Source organism: Schistocerca nitens, chromosome 6, assembly GCF_023898315.1.
Source record: "Schistocerca nitens isolate TAMUIC-IGC-003100 chromosome 6, iqSchNite1.1, whole genome shotgun sequence".
NCBI classification, from domain to species: domain Eukaryota; kingdom Metazoa; phylum Arthropoda; class Insecta; order Orthoptera; family Acrididae; genus Schistocerca; species Schistocerca nitens.
The window spans coordinates 543,886,419-543,910,096 of record NC_064619.1 but is presented as its reverse complement, the minus strand read 5'-3'; the positions used below and the strand labels follow the sequence as shown (position 1 = coordinate 543,910,096).

At 44.2% G+C, this 23,678-nt stretch overlaps 1 protein-coding gene across 1 annotated transcript; it reads left to right on the top strand.

The window, feature by feature from the left end:
• The first annotated feature begins 16,890 nt into the window (after positions 1–16,890).
• On the top strand, positions 16,891–23,445 carry LOC126262891 (chondroitin proteoglycan-2-like). Its single transcript, XM_049959781.1, has 3 exons — positions 16,891–16,941; positions 19,266–19,345; positions 22,252–23,445. Exons 1-3 carry the CDS (start codon positions 16,935–16,937, stop codon positions 23,266–23,268), a joined length of 1,104 nt encoding a protein of 367 aa, XP_049815738.1. The 5' UTR covers positions 16,891–16,934; the 3' UTR covers positions 23,269–23,445.
• The last annotated feature ends 233 nt before the right edge of the window (positions 23,446–23,678 follow it).

The following is a 23,678-nucleotide window of genomic DNA, read 5'->3' as shown; positions in this document are numbered from 1 at the left end:
CGTCTGGAGACTACCCGTCAAAGTACCTTTGGAAAGCAGGCTTCGGACAGTGTAGGGAACTTAGGACTCTAGTTTGGACAGTAATGATGAACATAAATTTACGTCTGCAGCATCTACATCCACACTCTGCAAACCACCTTAGGAAGTCTGGCGCTTTGCGTAAAACTGACCTTCACCTCCATTCTCGTCCCAGCCCCTTGTAGTGGACGGTAAGAAAGATTAAGGGTCAATTGCTGTGTGAGTTCGCATCCCTCCGATTTTACCCTCGTAGCTGTTTCGCTGAATACATTCGCTGACTCTTCTAAGAAGGTGCTGTCTCAGAATTTTCACAGGGTACAACACCGTGATGTGGAACGCTTCTTCCAATGCAATTTTATAAGCATCTCCGTGACTTTATGGCGCTCACGGTGACGAAACACACTGCTATACTTTGCATCTCCCGAATTTCCTATACCTATCTGTAGCAGAAGGATGAGCAGTATTCAAATATTTTCATTCTTCTGTTCAGTCTGCATATATACGTCATAGGGTCTGAGACTTGAGAAGGTTTACGGAACCGTATAGTTTCATTTGATTAAAGCACCTGTGTATGGGTTTCAGTCAGGATCCCCCATTCTGCTCGATGCTGTGTTACTATTCCAATGCAGTTGGAAAGCCGCCCCGTTGTGGCCGAGCGGTTCTAGGCGCTTCAGTTTGGAACTGCGCGACAGCTACGGTCGCAGGTTCGAATCCTGCCTCGGGCATGGATGTGTGTGACGTCCTTAGGTTTGTTAGGTTTAAGTAGTTTTAAGTTCTATGGGGCTGATGACCTCAGATGTTAAGCTCAAAATGGTTCAAATGGCTCTGAGCACTATGGGACTCAACTGCTGAGGTCATAAGTCCCCTAGAACTTAGAACTACTTAAACCTAACTAACCTAAGGACAACACACACATCCATGCCCGAGGCAGGATTCGAACCTGCGACCGTAGCGGTCGCGCGGTTCCAGACGGTAGCGCCAGAACCGCTCGGCCACCAGCGGCCGGCCCAGATGTTAAGTCCCATAGTGCTCAAAGCCATTTGAACCATTTGAATTTTGAACCATTTTTCGATTCTATAACTATAACCAACACTACACAAGCCTCCGCAATATTTTCGAGTTAGGGGCTTCAGTGGGAATTTGGAATGATAACGGATGTGCGCTAGGGTAGATTGTGCAGTTGTGCAAACTCACTGTGCCACCCTGGAACAGTGGCTAAGCGCGTCTGCTTCTTGAGCGAGAGATACAGATTCGAATCCCGGCCTTAGTAGAACTTCAAAACTCGTCGCTTCATTCTGCATATATACTCCTGGAAATTGAAATAAGAACACCGTGAATTCATTGTCCCAGGAAGGGGAAACTTTATTGACACATTCCTGGGGTCAGGTACATCACATGATCACACTGACAGAACCACAAGCACATAGACACAGGCAACAGAGCATGCACAATGTCGGCACTAGTACAGTGTATATCCACCTTTCGCAGCAATGCAGGCTGCTATTCTCCCATGGAGACGATCGTAGAGATGCTGGATGTAGTCCTGTGGAACGGCTTGCCATGCCATTTCCACCTGGCGCCTCAGTTGGACCAGCGTTCGTGCTGGACGTGCAGACCGCGTGAGACGACGCTTCATCCAGTCCCAAACATGCTCAATGGGGGACAGATCCGGAGATCTTGCTGGCCAGGGTAGTTGACTTACACCTTCTAGAGCACGTTGGTGGCACGGGATACATGCGGACGTGCACTGTCCTGTTGGAACAGCAAGTTCCCCTGCCTGTCTAGGAATGGTAGAACGATGGGTTCGATGACGGTTTGGATGTACCGTGCACTATTCAGTGTCCCCTCGACGATCACCAGTGGTGTACGGCCAGTGTAGGAGATCGCTCCCCACACCATGATGCCGGGTGTTGGCCCTGTGTGCCTCGGTCGTATGCAGTCCTGATTGTGGCGCTCACCTGCACGGCGCCAAACACGCATACGACCATCATTGGCACCAAGGCAGAAGCGACTCTCATCGCTGAAGACGACACGTCTCCATTCGTCCCTCCATTCACGCCTGTCGCGACACCACTGGAGGCGGGCTGCACGATGTTGGGGCGTGAGCGGAAGACGGCCTAACGGTGTGCGGGACCGTAGCCCAGCTTCATGGAGACGGTTGCGAATGGTCCTCGCCGATACCCCAGGAGCAACAGTGTCCCTAATTTGCTGGGAAGTGGCGGTGTGGTCCCCTACGGCACTGCGTAGGATCCTACGGTCTTGGCGTGCATCCGTGCGTCGCTGCGGTCCGGTCCCAGGTCGACGGGCACGTGCACCTTCCGCCGACCACTGGCGACAATATCGATGTACTGTGGAGACCTCACGCCCCACGTGTTGAGAAATTCGGCGGTACGTCCACCCGGCCTCCCGCATGCCCACTATACGCCCTCGCTCAAAGTCCGTCAACTGCACATACGGTTCACGTCCACGCTGTCGCGGCATGCTACCGGTGTTAAAGACTGAGATGGAGCTCCGTATGCCACGGCAAACTGGCTGACACTGACGGCGGCGGTGCACAAATGCTGCGCAGCTAGCGCCATTCGACGGCCAACACCGCGGGTCCTGGTGTGTCCGCTGTGCCGTGCGTGTGATCATTGCTTGTACAGCCCTCTCGCAGTGCCCGGAGCAAGTATGGTGGGTCTGACACACCGGTGTCAATGTGTTCTTTTTCCATTTCCAGTAGTGTATATTCATATATGGGTCGAAATAGCATTTTGCAAGCTATTATCTTCACAGATGGACTACACTTCATGTCGATTCTTCTCATGGATCTCATTCTGGCACGCGCATTTACTACCACCAGTTGCATTCCCGTGTCCCATTTTAAAACGCTCCGTACGCATATTCCTTTCGTGAATACGAGTGCCTGAAGTGATTTTTCGGCAATTTTGCAGTCGCGCAGTCACTGGCCTTTCAGTCTATTGATGCTTAATAATTTATATTTAAATTGAAGGTGAAGAGCCAAACGCTCCAAAAAACCTCCATCCTTTACAGATTTCGCTGCAGCTCTGCAGTTCACTAGAATATTCTGGCCCAGCAATTTCTTCGGTACCATAGGCGTGAACAGACTTTTGTAGCTTTGGGTGATATATATACAGGGTGATTATAATTATAGTTTAACTTTCAAACTGCAGTAGAAACAACACCACTGATTAGATTGAGGTTAAATTGCAACGGAATATTATCGGAGAAGGGGGAAAACGTATGGCATAAGAAAAAAAAATAGTGTGAAAATAGATCAATAGATCTCGCTGAATGTGTCAGAATATGTAAATGAATACAATTTCAATGCGCACGACCCACTCAAGTTGTTATAAACACGCCGGGTACACGGCTTTTCCTCCTTTCGCGTCTACGACGTTCGCCATGACTGTCTCACAAACCCGTGAGCGTAGTGCGTAAAATCCTACGTAACATTCTTCTTTGCTATCCATTCAAAATTACCCATGTGCACGGGTTGCTTCGTTTTGACCTTCCAGCAAGAGAGACCTTTGCTTTAGAATTTCTTGCTCGCATGGAAATGGACTATGATTGGCCATGGAAGATTTTGTGAGCAGACGCAGTCCACTCCCATCTGACAGGATATGTCAGTACAGGGTATGGTCGAATATGGGCAACGGAAACCCACACGCAGATCAACCAGTACCACTTCATCCTGAAAAGTCACTTTTTGGTGTGGGTTTACGGCAGCATTTATCATAGGGCCATATTTTTTCGAAGAGACAGTTCCATCCGGACCTGCTACCTGTACCGTCACTGATAAGTTCTGTGAGTGTCTTTTGCACAACCACGGCGTTCCACCGCTCCGACAGCGTGGATGTGGGGATGAGATCAGTTTTATGCAAGATGGTGCACCTCCGGAAATTGCAAATCCAGTTAAGCAGCTGCTGAATTGCCATTGCGGAAATGCAAGAATTATCAGCCGCCATTTCCCTACACCCTGGCCGTTCCGATCACTTGATCGTAATCCGTGTGACTTCTGGCTGTGGGGTTATCTCAAAGATGTTGTATTCAGTGTTCCGATTGCAAACTTAGCTGAACTGAAGGCAATCATTGCGCAACAGATTCTGAACGTGACCCCGGAAACACTTCGATCAGTTGTGGAACATGCTGTTTCTCGATTTCTACTTGCTGCACAAAACGGTGGACAGCGTATTGAACACGTTTTGCGCACGTCACGCGGAAATTAATAATCCGATTTGATTTTGATTGATGTTTTTTATGCGGTTTTTGACCTCAAGACTATTATAAACCGCTGTGATTGATGCTTTTTATACGGTTTTTGGCCTCGGAACAAGTAAAAAGCGATGTGATTGATGCTTTTCATGCGGTTTTGGCCTCAGGACAATTAAAAATCGATTTTTCCCCATCTGATGAGATATGAGCTTGCCATGGTGGATGGGCTTACGTAACTAACAGTATCACACCTGTACACCCATGCACGCTGAGTGGTACAGTGTGTTTGACGTCAGACGCACCTTAGGCATAGTTGTACGATTCGTTTATCATTTGTAGTCAACCACTATTAAATTATGATGCTTATAGCACCATCCATTGCTACAGTTCGTAACTATTGTATTTAGTACCAAGAGCTGATTAATTAGAACATTAATGATCTGGTACAAACGAGAAAGGAAAGGCAGTATAATAGCGGAACAAATTTTCAAACGACAACCAGTATCTTAGTGCAATACTACTGCCTATATTTACGAACAAAGAGCCGACCGAGTAAAACTCTGAGTTCCACGGATCCACGGATCCACGGTGCGTCGCACAAGTTACTGAGTGGTGCCGATGAAGCTGAGGCAGAAGAGGACAGTCAGGTCACAAGCGGTCGCCCGACACGAATGTTGCCAACCAACCGACAGGATGTCGGCCTGCTGCTTATAGTCGACGGTGCCCTCCCTGTGAAGTACTCCGGTATCTTCGTTCTGCGCAGGCCCTCCTTGGGCAGCTCGTGGCTTCGGCCGCTCGGACCTCGTGACCATCCATGGTTGGGACGCTACCGCCTATCCCCAAACTTCGTGTCTCTCTCTCGGGCTAACGAACGCCATATATACAGGGTGGTCCATTGAAAGTGAGCGGGCCAAATATCTCACGAAATAAGCATCAAACGAAAAAACTACAAAGAACGAAACTCGTCTAGCTTGAAGGGGGACACCAGATGGCGCTATGGTTGGCCCGCTAGATGGTGCTGTCATAGATCAAACGGTTATCAATTGCGTTTGTTTTTAAATAGGAACCTCCATTTTTATCACATATTCGTTTAGTACGTAAAGAAATACCAATGTTTTAGTTGGACCACTTTTTTCGCTTTGTGATAGATGTCGCTGTCAAAACGTATAAGTACGTGATGTCACGTAACATTCTGCCAGTGCGGGCGGTATTTGCTTCGTGATATGTTACCCATGTTAAAATGGACCGTTTACCAATTGCGGAAAAGGTCGATATCGTTTTGATGTATGGATATTGTGATCAAAGTGACCATCGGGCGTGTGCTATGTATGCTGCTCGGTATCCTGGACGACATCATCCAAGTTGAAAGAAATGGTTGAAAAGGCTCTCAGCACTATGGGACTTATCATACATCATCCAAGTGTCCGGACCGTTCGCCGGATAGTTACGTTACTTAAGGAAACAGGGAGTGTTCAGCCACATGTGAAACGTCAACCACGACCTGCAACAAATGATGATGCCCAAGTAGGTGTTTTACCTGCTGTCGTTGCTAATCCGCACATCAGTAGCAGACAAATTGCGCGAGAATCGGGAATCTCAAAAACGTCGGTGTTGAGAATGCTACATCAAAATGCTGCACCCGTACCATATTTCTGTGCACCAGGAATTGCATGGCGACGACTTTGAACGTCGTGTACAGTTCTGCTGTACAGTTCTGCCACTGGGGACAAGAGAAATTACGGGACGATGACAGATTTTTTGCACGCGTTCTATATAGCGACGAAGCGTCATTCACCAACGGCGGTATCGTAAATCGGCATAATATGCACTGTTGGGCAACGGAAAATCCACGATGGCTGCGACAAGTGGAACATCAGCGACCTTGGCGGGTTAATGTATGGTGCGGCATTATTGGAGGAAGTATAATTGGCCCCCATTTTATCGATGGCAATCTAAATGGTGCAAGGTATGCAGATTTCCTACGTAATGTTCTACTGATGTTACTACAAGATCTTTCCCTGCATGACAGAATGGCGATGTACTTCCAATATGATGGATGTCCGGCACATAGCTCGCGTTCTTGAAGCGGTACTGAATAGCATATTTCATGACAGGTGGATTGGTCGTCGAAGCACCATACCATGGCCCGCACGTTCACCGGACCTGACGTCCCCGGATTTCTTTCTGTAGGGTAAGTTGAAGGATATTTGCTATCGTGATCCACCGACAACGCCTGACAACATGCGTCAGCGCGTTGTCAATGCGTGTACGAACATTACGGAAGGCGAACTACTCGCTTTTGAGAGGAATGTCGTTACACTTATTGCCAAATGCATTGAGGTTGACGGACATCATTTTGAGCATTTATTGAATTGATTTGGTATTCCCAGGTAATCACGCTGTAACAGCATGCGTTCTCAGAAACGATAAGTTCACAAAGTTACATGTATCACATTGGAGAAACCGAAATTAAATGTTCAAACGTACCTACGTTCTGTATTTTAATCGAAAAACGCTACCTGTTACCAACTATTCGTCTAAAATTGTGAGCCATATGTTTGTGACTATTACAGCGCCATCTATCACAAAGCGAAAAAAGTGGTCCCACTAAAATATTCATATTTCTTTACGTACTACACGAATATGTAATAAAAATGGTTGTTTAAAAAAAAACACAGTTGATATCCGTTTGACCTATGACAGCGCCATCTAGTATGCCAACCATTACGTCATCTGGTTTCCCACTTCAAGCTTACGAGTTCCATTCCTTGTAGGACACAACCCACAGATACCAGCTTTTCCTCACAGATACTGGCAATGGGGCCGCAAGAGGGATAGTCGATGTTACACCTGAGCCAGTGAGCCAGACAGAATAGCCTACTAATTTGCGCCACAGCTCTAAGGCCACAAGCAAATACGAAGATAGTTCGATATTGAAGGAAAAAAAGTAAAGGGATTTACATGTTGATAAAATGGATAAACGTAATACTTGCATGAAAAGAAGAAGAAGACGATGATAGCGATGATGACGGTGATGGAATTGATTATGATGATAGTATCACACCTACGAAAATATACGCCGTGACGAGATGAATTTCTTGTTGAAATTCAAAATTTAAGGCCCATCAGCGGAGGAGATCTGTAAAACGTTGTAGGTTTTTCGAAGTTCCAATGCGCACCCTGGTTCTCTACTAACTGAAGTAAAATTCCATTTCCACGTGCTCCCGTGCTGAGGGGTAAAGTCGCATATTTAGAAATATCGACCGCAATTGGCTGTTGTCGGCTGATATCGTTCGCTATTGCTCTCACCAGATCTTCTTTAGCAGTGGAGTTCAAATATCAATCAGATTCGTAAAAGAGTGCTTTCGAATAAAATTACCGTCGTGTTTACTGATCTCAAGAGCCTTTCTGTACAACCTCTCACAATATTTGCTTCTTGTCTCAGTGTCTTAGTTTTATCAAATCTACACTTACATCTAAATCTATACGGACACTCTTCAAATCACATTTATTGCCTGGCAGAGTGTCCATTCCAACCTCTTACAGCGCGCTGAGTAAACGAACACCTATATCTTCCGTGGGAGCTCTGAGTTTCCTTATTTTATTATAGTGGTCATTTCTCCCTATGTAGGTCGGTGTCAACAAAATAATTTCGCATTCGGAGGAGAAGGTTTGTGATTGAAATATCGTGAGAAGATTCCAATCCAACGAAAAAGGCCTTGTTCTAAATCTGTCCGATCCAAATCCTGTATCATATCAATGACACTGTGAGATGCCCGATTAACCCGCAGGACAGGACAGGTAGTTTAAATTGTGGAAAGGGGCCAAAATAAGGGGCTGTCAGTTACACTCTAACATACAACTTTATTATTTGATCAACCATTACAAGAGTCCAAAAATATTTTTTTTAAACACACAGCTTTAATCTTTGGGCCTAATTACCGGCTGAAAGCCACTTTAATTTAAAAACGGATGAAGGCCAACAACTTAAAACGCAATCACAATCAGAAATTTAAAAGGCAAGCCTTATCTTACAACAGTTCTTTATTTGGACTGAAGGCCCAAAGAATCCGAGATTTTCAGAGCAAACAATTTGAATTCAAGAATGGCTGAAAGCCCAACACATAAATCTAATTTTTTTTTACGTAAGACATTTCTTAATTAGGCAGAACTCAACCAAAACAGAAAAAAGGTAAAGCCTTAAATTAAAACAGTTATTTAGTTAGGCTGAAGGCCCAAAGAATCAGATACTTCAAGAGCAAACATATTAAATTCAATCGGCTCAATGCCTAACACTTAAAACTCCATAAGATTATTTTTTTAAATACCATAGGCCTTACGTGAAACAGTTCTTTGAACTAGGCTGAAGGCTTTAAGAGCAAAACAAATCAAACTCGAAATCGACTGAAGGCCAAATACTTAAAATACAACAAAATTAAAATGTTTAAAATGCCAAAGGTCCTAGGTGAAACAGTTCTTGAAATTAGGCTGAAGGCCTAAAGAATCTTACGATTTAAGGGCAAAAGAACTTTAATATAAAAAAATGGCTAGAAGCCATCCAAGTACAAACAACAAGAACAAATAAAAAAAGGCAGTACACACAAGGTTGTTCAGATTTTCGAGGGTCGCCCTGGAATTCAAACACTACCGCTCGCTTATGTGAGACATTTAGTCGGACCAACCATTCACGATCCGACGACAACCCAACGAACCTACAGTCAAAGGACCCACCTTTGTGGTGAATAAGTTTTTAATTGCCGAGATCTGGTTCAACGCTACTGTTATTGGCCGGTTTCTACATGTCTTACCTGTCGAAGCCTTTCAATAGTAACAATTTTGCACTCGACCTTGGCTATAAAAAGTTTCTTTAAAGTTCTCGTTTCGCGTTATGAGAAACTTCAATAGAATGCTATGGTCCAGTGGCTGCAAAGCATGTCCCATAACAACTGATCTCTCTTTCTCTCTCCTCTTAAAATTGTTGTTGTAGTCTTTTACTCGTTTCTCGAACGTTCGTGTAGTAGTACTAACGCACACGTCTTCACAACTACGTAGACTCCTGTAAATCCCTGCTTTTCCCAGTAGTATCCTTAGTTGACATTAAATGTTCATGTATCTACCGGGTGATTTAGTAGAGTGTATATATAAGCGGTGTGTTCAACATTTGTCCTGTGTTGTCAGAAACTTCTCTGATGAACGCTAGGAACGTCTTGGATTTCACCCACGTCTGTATAACACTTTAGGCTTTCTGTGGCTGTCTTAATGCTTTCTTTACCTCAGAGGACGAATATTCAGAGCAATGCATTGAACAGCTATCTCAAGTCCGCATAGGAGTAGTTCCGGTTCAGAATTTTTTCCAGCCTGAACAGTCGTCTTGCTGAATGCCCTTTCGAAAGTAAAAGCTCAGAAGTCATAAGCGTATGTTTAAATTTACACTAGTTTCCATCTTCATTCAAGTGCAAGTTGAAACTTCTTAAGCAAACGGTATTTTGCATACAAGAGTAGTAGCTCACATTAGTATCGATCATCTTAAGAAACGCCAATCATTCCATTAAGAGCAGGAATAGTTCTTCTGTTATCAGTTAGGAGCAGATAACCCAGCGTGAAAATGAACCTTCTTACTCCAAGTGCTTCTGGTAACTGACATGACCGAGTTACGCAATTTTAAAACCAGTAGACGACGGATATTAAGCCATTCATCACACGAAATCTAAAGTTTTTAGCTTTTCCCATGAAAATCGGAATCAAAAGAAGATACAGGGAAGTGCTGCACATTTAACGATTACGTTAAATTAATTACTCGAAAGCTAAATATGGTCTCATACCGCGGCAGTGAACACTGAAACAAGTGCTGTAATTATCCACTGCTGGTAAGGTGGAAGTTTCCAGTGGTCATGGTTTGTTGTCGCCTCATTAAAACTTGTTAACGGGTGTCGTATATGTATAAACACCGTGTACATGTTGCCTTGAGCGGTTGTATAACACAGCAGCCACGCGGGGTAACCGTGCGGTCTCGGGCGTCTCGTCACGGTTCGCGCGGCTACCGCCGTCGGAAGTTCGAGTCCTCCCTCGGGCATGGGTGTGTTTGTTGTCCTTATCGTTAGTTGAAGTTAAATTAAGTAGTACGTAAGCCCAGGGACCGATGACCTCAGCAGTTTCGTCACATAGCCCTTACCACAAATTTCCAATAACATAGCAGCGTCGCTGTTTCTAAGGAACACTCTGGGTTGGGTTGGGTTGTTTGGGGGAAGAGACCAAACAGCGAGGTCATCGGTCTCATGGGATTAGGGAAGGACGGGAAAGGAACTTGGCCGTGCCCTTTCAAAGGAACTATCCCGGCATTTGCTTGGAGCGATTTAGGGAAATCACGGAAAACCTAAATCAGAATGGCCGAACGCGGGATTGAACCGTCGTCCTCCCGAATGCGAGGCCAATGTGCTAACCACTGCGCCACCTCGCTCGGTGAACACTCTTGGCATCGTGACGTCATTTCAAAGCAGCTTCGACGAATGAATGGGGACGACGAAGTACAAATTAGCATAGTAGCATTTACTCGTGTAGTTTTTAGTCTTGCACTAGACTATAGCCTGAAGGATATTATTTCGTTTATTTATTCATTGAGAGAAAGGAAAGGACGCTAAAGATTTGAAATAGAATAAGATGGGAAGTACCTAATGCCGACACATAGACCATTCTCTGCGCTTAGAAGCAATGAGAGTGCTGAGCTCAGAATCCCCATCGGAATTTCGGATCAGTATCCTCAGTGGTACGTACCATAACTGCAGAAATGTTTGGTACTTGACCTAGGACAGTGCTACAAAATATGGTGTAGTGTAATGGTATGATAAGCTAAGAAATGACGAGGTTCTCCGGAGAATCTGTGAGGAAAACACTGACAAGAAGAACGGATGGGATGGTAGGAAGTCCGTAAAGACATCCATGGTACGTCAGGGACCTACAGAGTTAAAACATTGTAGTAGAAAGCAGAGATTGGAATACATTCAGCAGACAACTGAGGACATAAGTTGTGGTTAGTACTGTAGGATGAAGAGGCTGGCAAAACTCAAATAAAAATAAGGAAATAAATGAAAGAAATAAAAATAAACTAAAATGAGAAAATAAAAAATACAGTATTGTGACTGTTTCTAGGATATCCAATAGCAGATGGTTCGAACAGGTGAGAGATCAGACGAACATGCCGGCTGGAGTAACATTTCAACACCACCACTGTTGAGATAGATTAAGACTCCACCATGTGGTCCTACTTTATTCTGTTGACAGATAACATGACAGAGGCATTTACACCCGGCTTGGCCGGCCATGTGGCCGAGCGATTCTAGGCGCTACAGTCTGGAACCGCGCGACCGCTACGGTCGCAGGTTCGAATCCTGCCTCGGGCATGGTTGTGTGTGATGTCCATAGGTTAGTTAGGTTTAAGTAGTTCTAAGTTCTAGGGGACTGATGACCTCAGATGTTAGGTCCCATAGTGCTCAGGGCCATTTGAACCATTTGAACACCCGGCTAAGTCATCGGCCTTCAGTCAACAGGGATCTAATGGTTGTTGTCAGAATTAACGAGTGTGTGAACGTGAGGTGACTGAGCTGTGTACCCAATGGGAAGATCACGCTAGGCGTCGCTATTGACGATGAGTAATTCTATATGGAAATGTTCTTTCCCCTCAGAGCTTCCACAGGTGTTTGTGTCAACCGTGATACTGTACGCAGAGAAGGGCCTTATCTGAGAATATGACGTGTTGCGAATCCTCCGTCCACTGTTGCACGTGTGCGCACTGCAGCCGGACCTCCTCTCTCCTCTGCAGTGTCAAGGCAATCTGCAGCAATGGTAGCCATTCTGACACTCAGTGGTGGCTCAAATGGCGCCACATTGACTGTGAGGAGATAATCAAAGACAAAAGACGTACCACGAAAGAATCATCCGAATGGGCGGAAATGATAACTACTTCAGTAAAATTGGAAGGTTTACTCAAGAGAAAGAGCTCAAAAATTATTCAAGTCAATTACGTGTTGGTCCACTCTGGCCCTTGTGTAGCCAGTTACTCAGCTTGGCATTGGATGAGCGCCTGAGACATACGTGCCAAATCCAGTCCAATTGGCGATTTGAATAGTCAAATCGCGAGTTGATCGTTGGGCCCGGCCCATAGTGCTTCAGCGTACTTAACTGGGGAAAGATTCGTCGATCTTACTGGTATATCGTAAGATATGACGAGGAAGAGGACAAGCAGCAGAAACTCTTGCCGTGTGCGAGCTGTTATAATTTTGCTGATATGAAGGACCAAGGTGGCTTACCATTAAGGGCAACAAAACGGGGCTACGAATATCGTCGACGTACCGCTGTGCCGTAAGGATGCCACAGACGACAGCCAAAGGTGTTGTGCTATGAAACTAAATAGCCCCTAGACTATCACGTCGGGGATGTCTCCAAACACATGTCTGCTGGTCACCGGGACGGGACTCTTCGATGAAGATAGTTCTACCTCAAACAACGAGATTTCAGGCCGAATGTACCCAACACCTCTGCTGCCGAGCTTGCTGGTGTACAGAGGTCACAGTCAATCGGTACATGTGGGCCCGTAAGCTCAGCCTTCTTTCTGCGATCCTTGTAATGGCTGAATCACCAGAGATATCAGTAATTAGTGAGAAAGTCGTGCTCCAAGTGCCTCTCTGATCGCTGCCCCATCCTCACGTTCTGTCGTCTGTCTAGGTCGAAAGTTTCGTTCTTGACGCTGTGTTTGAAGTTTTTATTTTATTTCATGTTGTTTATTCTTCTAATTTCTTTTGAGTCATCGCTCTCGTGAATGGTTTGATGCGAACCGCAAAGAATTCATCTCCTGTGCCAACCTTTTCATCTCTGACTAACACTTGCAACCTCCGTCCTCAAATATTTGCTGGATGTAATCCAATCTCTGTCTCTCCATACAGATTTTCGCCTCTACTGCTCTCTCTGATAACATGCAAGCTTTTCCATGATGTCTTAACAGATGTCTTGTCATCCTGTCCCTCCTTCTTGTCGGTGTTTTTCACTTATTCCTTTCCTCTCCGATTCTGCGCAGAACCTTATCATTTCACCCAATTTTCAGTCTTCGTGTGTAGCACCACATCTCAGACGCTTCGATTCTTTTCTCTTACAGTTTTTCCAGAAGTACATGTTTCACTACTATACAATACTGTGCTCCAAATGTACATTCTCAGAAATTTCTTCTCAAATTAAGGCCTATGTTTCATAGCAATAGAGTTCTCTTGCCAGAAATGCCCTTTTTGCCAGTATTATGCTGCTTTTGATGTCTTTCTTGCTCCGTCATGGGTCATTTTGCTGCCTTAGTAGCAGAATTCCTTAACTTCATCTGCTTCGTGACCATCGTACTGCTGTTAAGTTATTCGCTGTTCTCATTTCTGCTACTTCTCATTACTTTCTTCTTTCTTCGATTTGCTCTCAAGTCACACTGTGCACTCATTCGACTGTTCAAAAAATGGTTCAAATGGCTGTGAGCACTATGGGACTTAACATCTGGGTCATCAGTCCCCTAGAACTTAGAACTACTTAAACCTAACTAACCTAAGGACATCACACACATCCATGCCCGAGGCCGGATTCGAAGCTGCGACCGTAGCGGTTGCGCGGGACGAGACTGAAGCGCCTAGGACCGCTCGGCCACAGCGGCCGGCATTAGACTGTTCATGCCATTCAATAGACCATGTGATTCCTCTTCATATTCACTGAGGATAGCAATGTAGTCACTGAATCGTATCACTGATATCCTTCCACCTTGAATTTTCATCCCACTATAGTTAACCCATTCGTGCCAGCATCATCAAACAGTGGTATCCCACCTATTCAGTTTTCGGAAGTTTCGTGGATTACTCCATCCGGCTTCTTTGAACCCAACTACACGTCCTCTTTCGAAAGTTGACATCTTCGTATACTGTTCACGCGCCTGTCTACGAAGCATAGTTACGATCCAGTTGAGTAGACTGAATGGAATTCGCGAAGACTTTATGCCCTAGTGTCGGCATGTCCTTTGTTTACTCATGTGGACATCAGTTTCAGACCAATTTGTATAACTTCTTTGTGGTATGCTGTTTTTTCTGTCTTAGAATGTATTTTCCAACTGCAAGTTAGTCCATTTCCTCACTCAAGGTTTGTGACGCGTATCTATAATTCACTATTACTTACGTAACAGTATGTCTGTCGTCTCGGGCGCTAATCCACCAAGGGGTTAAGATCGTGTATGTTGTTTTATCTGGAACTTTTGAACCCATCGATTCCGTAACGACATAACTGTTGACCAAAGCGAGCAGTAATATCGCGCTACGGTGAATCACTGTCTGAACAGGTCATGTACCTACAGAAGCCGTAATCTGATTCTTGCTGTCACACGTCTCTGCTTCCTACACGAGACTTAGCACCAGCTTCTCATAAACGCCCAAATTTCACTGAATTTTCGAATGACAAACATTTGCGTTATTTCTGCTTGTAAGTAGCATGTAGAAGCCATTACGTATGACTACTTTGTACACTTCATGCCAGTTTGACGTTTCCTACATGCCGTGCACATTGTACCGCAATGTAATGGCTTGCACAGTAGTTATGAAGCCACAGGATATTTTATGGTGCATAAATTAATTTCGTCTCACGTGGAGAGACAGTGCACAGAAAACGTTTGAAAGCTGTTAGCAGGACAGAGGATAGCGGAACCATGAAATCTGCTGGGAGGAAACCTATGTAACAGACCGAGGGACTAGCACGGTAGTGTGTGATTATCAATTGTCAGCACAGTAGCATTGAGTGTTAAACAGTTAGTATGCATTCGATTCAGTATCTGTAGTGTTTCCGTTGGGCACTAACCAAGTGTTCTGAGCAGGCCCCACAGGTTTCGTTCTCGCAGTGGGTCATATTCTACAGTGAGAGCTATCTTCGTGTCTTCATGCTATCAATTCCCCATCTGTAGCCTGAGGTTGTCGTGGTGGTATAGCAGCCACCACCAGTTAGATCTGCTGAACTACAGGGTTCGCTAACATCGTTTTCCTGCCACTTTGTGCTTACTTTAAGATATATGGTTAGAATTACCTTTGTAATGGCGTTTACTTACGGCTTTGATTACACATCCCGAAGGTTATAGTGAAAAACTGGTCCGAGCCAATTTAATTCCCATACATTCGTATGCGAGATTCTATGGTGGCGTGATGAAAATAAATGCCTCTGAATTTTTTATGCGACAAATCTTACAACTTTTTACATAAAACGGACGTTATTATGATGCTATAGCTTTGTTTCTTATCCTTATTCCTCCTCTGCTGCTATAGGTCTCCAAATTGTTGCGTGTAACATGGAGGCGTCTAACTTATCAATGTCGGTGCAGGACAAACACCGTGTTGTAATCGAGTTTCAAATTCTAACAGTTTGTCTACACGTGGAACACTTTTTCCTCCAGCTTCACAACGCCAGATCACACCCGAGGTCTGCCACAATCTGACACCTTGGGTTCACTGTCATCGATCATCCTTCGTAACGTCCCGAATTGGCCCCATACCTGTTTCATCTGTTTCCAAAACTTAGAGAACACCTTCAAGGAAATCACTTTGATACTGATGAAGCAATACAAGCAGAGGTGACGTTGTGGTTCCGTCACAAAGTAAAATATTGTACAGTGATGTTATCATCAATCTTGTCTCGCATTGGGAGAAATTTGTTCGTCATCAGGGTGACTATGTTGAGAAATAAATATGTAGGCATGAAGAACAGAGATGTAGAATAACATTCGTTTTATTTAAAAATCTCTTAGTGTTTTGACATCAAGACATCATTTTTCAGGACGCCCTCTTAGAATTCTACTGTGACCTCTGAGAGGCAGAACTAGGTATGCATGTCTATGATGCGTGTGTAGTGTAAAACATGGCTTATGACGCGTAAATTTTTTTCTGCACGAGGTGCAGGCGTGCAGAACAAGTAAAGATTACATGTCCCCAGGGTGCCACTGTGAAAATCAGCGATCTAATGAAGGTACAAGCTCTTAACATGTTTCTGTGGTGCGTACTCCACCTGTTGAGCGTCTGAGAGAGTTGGATGACTGGCATGCACTTGTTAGGCGACATATTGTTTGCGATCTCTGCAATCGGGCGTCGGGGTGAGCCAATACCAAAACATTTTCCGTTGTCTCAGATGCGTTTTGGTCGTGAGTACCATATAGCGCGATTTTCTCACAGTGAGGTCTAAATACGGTTCCACCATACACATTCGGAACTGCTTCTCCAATATCAAGAGACAGCGTCTCAGTATGTGTAAGCCATCTTGGCTACGAAGGCTAGAAGCAACGTAGTTGGTTACCGTAATAGTAGTTAAATGTGTAGTCGTGCCACTCATACGCAGTTTCTGCGAATAGCGATTTGTATCTCATCTACATCTCATCCGATACATTTCCTGGGTAATCATTCTGGCAGAGTGTTTAAAGACCACCATCGGTAAATTATGTATGTTCTCAGGTGATGAAATAGCAATTGTCAGCATCAGATAAGTAACTAATGCATCGGGAGTACAGCGATATGCATAATGGTACATTTGTTTCTTATCGGAGGAGCTGCTGTTCGGGTGGTTTCGTTTGACGCAGGAAGACGGCCCCTTGTGAGAGTATTTAAGCGGTGCGAATGTAAGTCTGAGGCACCTTTTGCGGAAAGCAACGGACTGGCATCATGAGAGGTAAGAGCAACTTGCCGTGATATTTGCATCTTTGTAACTTTTCATATATTTTCTATTTGGCTAGAAAATCTACATCGTACTTTTAAACTAAGTTGTTCGCACAGAGTTGTTGCTAAAATGGTCTCTTTTGTATTGTTTATTGAGGTTTCTCCAAGCTAAACATTCTCAGATATGTAACAAGTAAGGGAATTGACCACTATCTGAAAATACATCAAGTGCAATGCTAAAGCCTGTAAAACACCAGCTTAAAGCAGTTTGGAACAGAACCGACCGAGACAGGTTCTGGGAACTCTTAAGGATATACACAACTGCCCATTAAAATTGCTACACCACGAAAATGACGTGCTACAGACGCGAAATTTAACCGACAGGAAAAAAATGCTGTGATATGCAAATGATTAACTTTTCAGACCATTCACACAAGGTTGGCGCAGGTGGCGACACCTACAACGTGCTGACATGAGGAAAGTTTCCTACCGACTTCTCATACACAAACAGCAGTTGACCGGAGTTGCATGGTGAAACGTTGTTGTGATGCCTCGTGTAAGGAGGAGAAATGCGTACCATCACGTCTCCCACTTTGATAAAGGTCGGATTGTAGCCTACCGCGATTGCGGTTTATAGTAGCTCGACATTGCTGCTCGCGTTGGTCGAGATCCAATGACTGTTAGCAGACTATGGAACGGTGGGTTCAGTTGGGTAATACGGAACGCCGTGCTGGATCCCAACGGCCTCGTATCACTAGCAGTCGAGATGACAAGCATCTTATCCGCATGGCTGTAACGGATCGTGCAGCCACGTCTCGATCCCTGAGTCAACAGATGGGGACGTTTGCAAGACAACAACCATCTGCACGAACAGTTCGACGACGTTTGCAGCAGCACGAACTATCAGCTCGGAGACCGTGGCTGCGGTTATCCTTGACGCTGCATCACAGACACGAGCGCCTGCGATGGTGTACTCCAACGACGAACCTGGGTGCACGAATGGCAAAACGTCATTTTTTCGGATGAATACAGGTTCTGTTTTTACAGCATCATGATGGCCGTATCCGTGTTTGGCGACACCGCGGTGAACGCACATTGCAAGCGTGTAATCGTCATGGCCATACTGGCGTATCACCCGGCGTGATGGTATGGGGTGCCATTGGTTACGCGTCCCGGTCACCTCTTGTTCGCATTGACGGCACTTTGAACAGTGTACGTTACATTCCAGATGTGTTACGACCCGTGGCTCTACCCTTCATTCGATCCCTACGAAACCCTACATGTCAGCAGGGTAGTGCACGACCGCATGTTGCAGGTCCTGTACGGGCCTTTCTGGATACAGAAAATGTTCGACTGCTGCCCTGGCCAGCACATTCTCCAGATCTCTCACCTACTGAAAACTTGTCAAAGGTGGCCGAGCAACTGGCTCGTAAAAATATTCCAGTCACTATTCTTGATGAACTGTGGTATCGTGTTGAAGCTGCATTTGCAGCTATACCTGTTTGACTCAATGCCCAGGCGTATCAAGGCCGTTATTACGGCCAGAGGTGGTTGTTCAGGGTCCTGATCTCTCAGGATCTGTGCACCCAATTGCGTGAAAATGTAATCACATGTCAGTTCTAGTATAGTGTATTTGTCCGATGAACGCCTGTTTATCATCTGCATTTGTTTTTGTCTATCAATTTTAATGGACAGTAGTGTACATATTAGGATCAGAAACGCCTTAATAGAAACGCAGTACATCAGAAATTAATGCATTCTGTTGCCTAAGCAGCAGGTGATGAAGTTAACTTTAGAGATAAAGTAATGGCTTTACAGCGACTTTTTTCCAGTTCACAGTGTTGTGTTGGAGATCAGAGACTACCAAAAGTTTGCTGATTGTGATTTATAACAGTACTCGGCTACCACCGCAATGATGTTAGAAACAATGCATTTGCGCAACTGTAGTTTCGTATTACATTTGTACCGCTGACACTGTTCATATCCAGCTCTCCGTCAGCCTCAACTTCAGAGAAGTGGAGAGCTAAGTAAATCTGATAAGAATAGAAAATTACTTCGGGTTTAGCGTTTAAGAAGGATATTTCTTTCAAATAGTGCGTTTTATGGAGAGATCGAGAGCAATATATATTATCCCACATAGAAGAATCTGAGATGAATAGTGAAGCTTCAAACAGTAATCGCTGTAATTCCTTTGCTTTACTGGAAATGAAAGCTTAGGGCAAACCGACGAGTAGACGCATTAAAATGCAGCTTCATTTTGGAAAAATCATCTGTATCTTTGTGTTACCAATCTCCTCGTGTGAAAAGTTGTGTGTTGCACTGTGCGTTATCTTCCAGGATCGCCACTACTTGTGTCTGTCGTACTGGCTGCCTTGGTTGGAAGCAGCAGCGCAGCTTCCATCCGAAAGGTGACTGTGGTAAGTGCATGACAACCATTTTGCAGAGTATGTGGCGCTTGCCGAGTCTAAAAACCAATAGCTCTATTAATGTTTTCAATGCCTAATGTACGTTTGTGTTCAACTTCATGATTTACAGTTTACTTACTTCAATATACCAGAGAGCCATTTATTAGTGTGATTGTTCTGTTGAAATTCTTATCTCTCCAAGTAATACGTATGTAGGTGAATAGTGGCGAAGATGAAATAATCCTGCTTTGTATTTCTTAACTCGAATCTTCTCAGTCGAAGTGTTCTACGAATATAGCTATTAATTACAAAAACAGTTCAAAAGATTGAATTCGGGTTAAGGTTAAGTCTCATCTACTAAACTATTTTACCTATGTAAAGTAAAACTTCTATCAGCTATATTCAGTCGTTAATGCCTGTAGTATCTATATGACAGGTAACACTGTACGAAGCATAGAATTAATGCGACAGGATTATCCTATAAAGCAGAATATAGGCTTTTGATGTCACAGGTGTCTTGTACGGCCTCTGTATGAAGAAAAATTCTCTCTGTCGTCTGTTTCTTGCTAAGCTCGGAAATAGAAAGGTCTAGGTCTAGTGATGTATGATTTACAGGAGGCTTCTGATGAAGTCATTTACACTCATTTAGATCCATTAGTGTGAAATAAGGTGTAAAACGTCTTCCATTTAGGCTGCAATTACCTTTAATCACGGATATAAGGAGACTGGCTCTTCGAAATTTTTGAAGGTATCAGGGAAAAATACATGGAGCGACAGGCAGTTTACAACACGTACAGAAACCAAACGACAATTGTAAGAGTCGATGAACATGAAAGGGAAGCAGTGATTGAGAAGGGACTGAGACAATTACGTAGCCTATCCCCGGTGTTATACAATCCGCACATTGAGCAAGGACAAAATTTAGAGTAACAGTTAAAGTTCAGGAAGATGAAATCAAAAGTTTGAGGTTTGTCGATAACTTAATTCTATCAGAGACAGCAAATAATTTGGAAGAACAGTTGAACGGGATGGACAGCGACTTGAAACGAAGAGAGTCGAATTAAATCAGGTGATAATGTGGAATTAGATTGCGAAACGAGACGCTTGAAGTAGTATATGAGATGAGATGTACCATCAGGGCAGATAAATAACTCGTGATGGTCGAAGTAGACAATATAGGCGATGGCAAGAATAATGTTTATGAAGAAGAGATTAGTTAACATCGAACATAGATTTGTGTGTTAAGAAGTCTTTTCAGAAATTACTTGCCTAGAGTGTAGCGATGTATGGGAGTGAAAGGTGGAAGATAAACAGTTTATACAAGAAGAGAATATAGTTTTTCAATCAGTATGGTGCTACAGAAGAATGCAGAAGACTAGATGGGCATATCTTGTAAATAACGAGGAATTACTGAATAGAATTGTGGAATTCAAGTATTTGTGGCACAATGTGACTAAAAGAAGAGACCAGCTGATAAGGCACATTATGAGTCATAAGAAGATCACTAATATAATATTCGAGGAAAGTGTGGGACGTAAAGATTGTAGAGGAGGAAGGGGAACAGACGAATATAGTAAGGCTAGATTGTAATAGCTACTCACAGATGCAGAGGCTAGCACAGGATACAGTAGCAAGGAGAGCTGTATCACATCTGTCTTCAGCCGGAAGATCAGAACAAATGACAGTAAAACCACCTCCAATTACAGGGGAAGAATCGTTTGACTTTTAAAAAAATGATCTGTCTTCGCTCAGACGCCAGCCATTATTTTGAGAAGGTCAAATCCACAGGCTGTTTCTCAGACGTTCTCGCTGAAGCAAGTTAGGTCCTCTTTCTTGATGGTCTCCTCTGTCGACCTGAAACAAAAAAATCTTAGGTTATTGTAGTGCACGTTTAGCGTTCTACCACTGGCCAGATACACTCAAAAATCGAAACACAACGAAAAGTAAAAGATACAGTAGTAAAGGTACGATAGTTGGTCGAACTAAAAATGTACTGTGACAAGTACAATGAGAAGCTACAGGTGAGGAGAGAAATGTATTAAATATGTAGCCCACAAAACTATAACAGCTGAAGAATCTATTTGAGTACTTGACATACTTCCAAGAAATAACACTAAAAGTAGGTTTATAGTTGTACAATGTGAATCAGAACTCCTCCGACAAAATTTTGGCAATTGGTCAGGAAAATTTTTTGTCTTTAGGTACAACCGACTCTCGACCTACAGTCGATCATTGCAAAGTAACAATTTAATTGTGATTCATATGGATTAATATCACATCTACATTTATTCCCGTAAAAATATCTTCACAGCAGATGCTTGTATTATGAAATCACTAAAGTTTCCAAAACAAACACCGTTTCATGCAGGCGCCTGTGCACAGATGTTGTTACCATAGCTACGTCGTTGTGCCGCTCTTCTATCACATTCAGTAAATCCTTGCACGAGATTCATATCTGACAATTCTTTGTCCGGAAACTTATCCGTACCGCTGTCTACCACTGTTAAATACCAGCTAACGCTGCCCTAAAGACAATACCAAGACAGTATACCATGTAGTACAATGCATACATGGGGGCGATGAGTAAAGTGCATATTACTATTGTCAACAGCTTATTAGCTGGGTGAATGGAACAAGTTTGTTTCCATACAACACACACTGCTTACTGTCGACAATTATTCTATGGTGCAGAAATTTTCAGTGCAGTAGACATACAAAGATAAAAGCAGTAAAAATTCAATTGAATTGCAATTACTCTGTAATGATCAACTAGAGCGCCAAATATCTTTCCAAATAGCTCTTAACGTACCATATTCCTGAACAAGCTCCGAAATATTGTCGATGGGGTTCGGTTTAACCACGTGTTTTGTATATCAGTGATAATGGAAGAATACTAACATGTAAGCAATTTTTTTCAGGTTAGTGCAACTTGCCAGGGAGCGTCCGGGCCATTTCCGAACCCGGACAGCTGCTCAAGCTTCCTTCAGTGCGAGCCGTCAGGTGTCGCAACGGTCATCCCGTGCCCAGCAAACCTCGAGTTCAATCCAAAGCTGAGGGTGTGCGACTACCCAGAGAGAGCTGGCTGCTCCTCATCCTCGTCTCCTCCTGCTGATGACGATAATGGTTCTGGTGGGGGATCAGATGACAATGGAGGTACTTCTCCAGCTCCACCTTCTGACGACGCCCCCACCTGTCCACCGTGGAATCCTGATGACGTCACCCAGCTCCCCAATCCGAATGACTGCAGCAGCTTCTACAAGTGTGACGAGAACGGCGTTGCCTGGGTCATTGAATGCCCAGCTGGTCTCGAATACAATGCAGAGCTGAGAGTCTGTGATTATCCAGAAAATGCTGGTTGCTCAAGCAACCCGTCGGAAGATACGCCCTCTGAGGGGGATGAAGATGACGAAAATTCTAATGGAGGTAATGAGGTAAGCCCGAATCCACCAGCTGGAGATGCTCCTACATGTCCAGAGTGGAATCCAAACGACGTCACGCAGTTGCCAAAACCAAATGACTGCAGTAGCTTCTACAAATGCGACGAGAATGGTGTGGCTTGGCTCATACCGTGCCCGGAAGGACTGGAATACAACGCGGAGCTGAGAGTGTGCGATTACCCAGAGAGTGCCGGTTGCTCTTCGTCAGCTACACCAAGTAACCCACCTGGCGACGATCCCTCTGACGACGATCAGGATAATGGTAACGCCGACTCTGGTAACGGCGAAAGCACGCAGAAACCAGCTGAGGATGCTCCCACCTGTCCACCTTGGGATCCAGAAGACGTCACCCAGCTGCCTAACCCCAGTGACTGCAACAGCTTCTACAAGTGCGACGAGAACGGCGTGGCCTGGTTGATACCGTGCCCGGAGGGCCTGCAGTACAACGCCGAGCTTAGGGTGTGCGACTACCCTGCAGATGCCGGATGTTCTGTCTAACGTGCTTACCACTATATTCAGAAACTACACGTCACATCATCGGATGTGCAGTCATCAGATATTTGCTACAAGATTTGATCAAAAAGAGGTTATATGTGTTACTTGTGTTGTCCTATTATAACTACTGTGGTGTATGGCGTGATTTGTTAATACTGCAGTGGCTTACATCTGATTCTTGCATGAAATAAAATTACAGTGATGTAGACGTATTAATCTTTAATACCAATTACCTTGTCGCTTTGTGTGTTTAATCAAAATCTCCATGAGGAAACGGAATTACGCGTGTGTAGCTACGCTTTTCTGGAACGACTTTCATTCAAGCATTGGTTCAAGATGTGCTGGGGCATATTGCTTCCACACGTTTTTCAACTACTAATGTTAACGTTGTGTTTGTTTGTACTGACGAAACG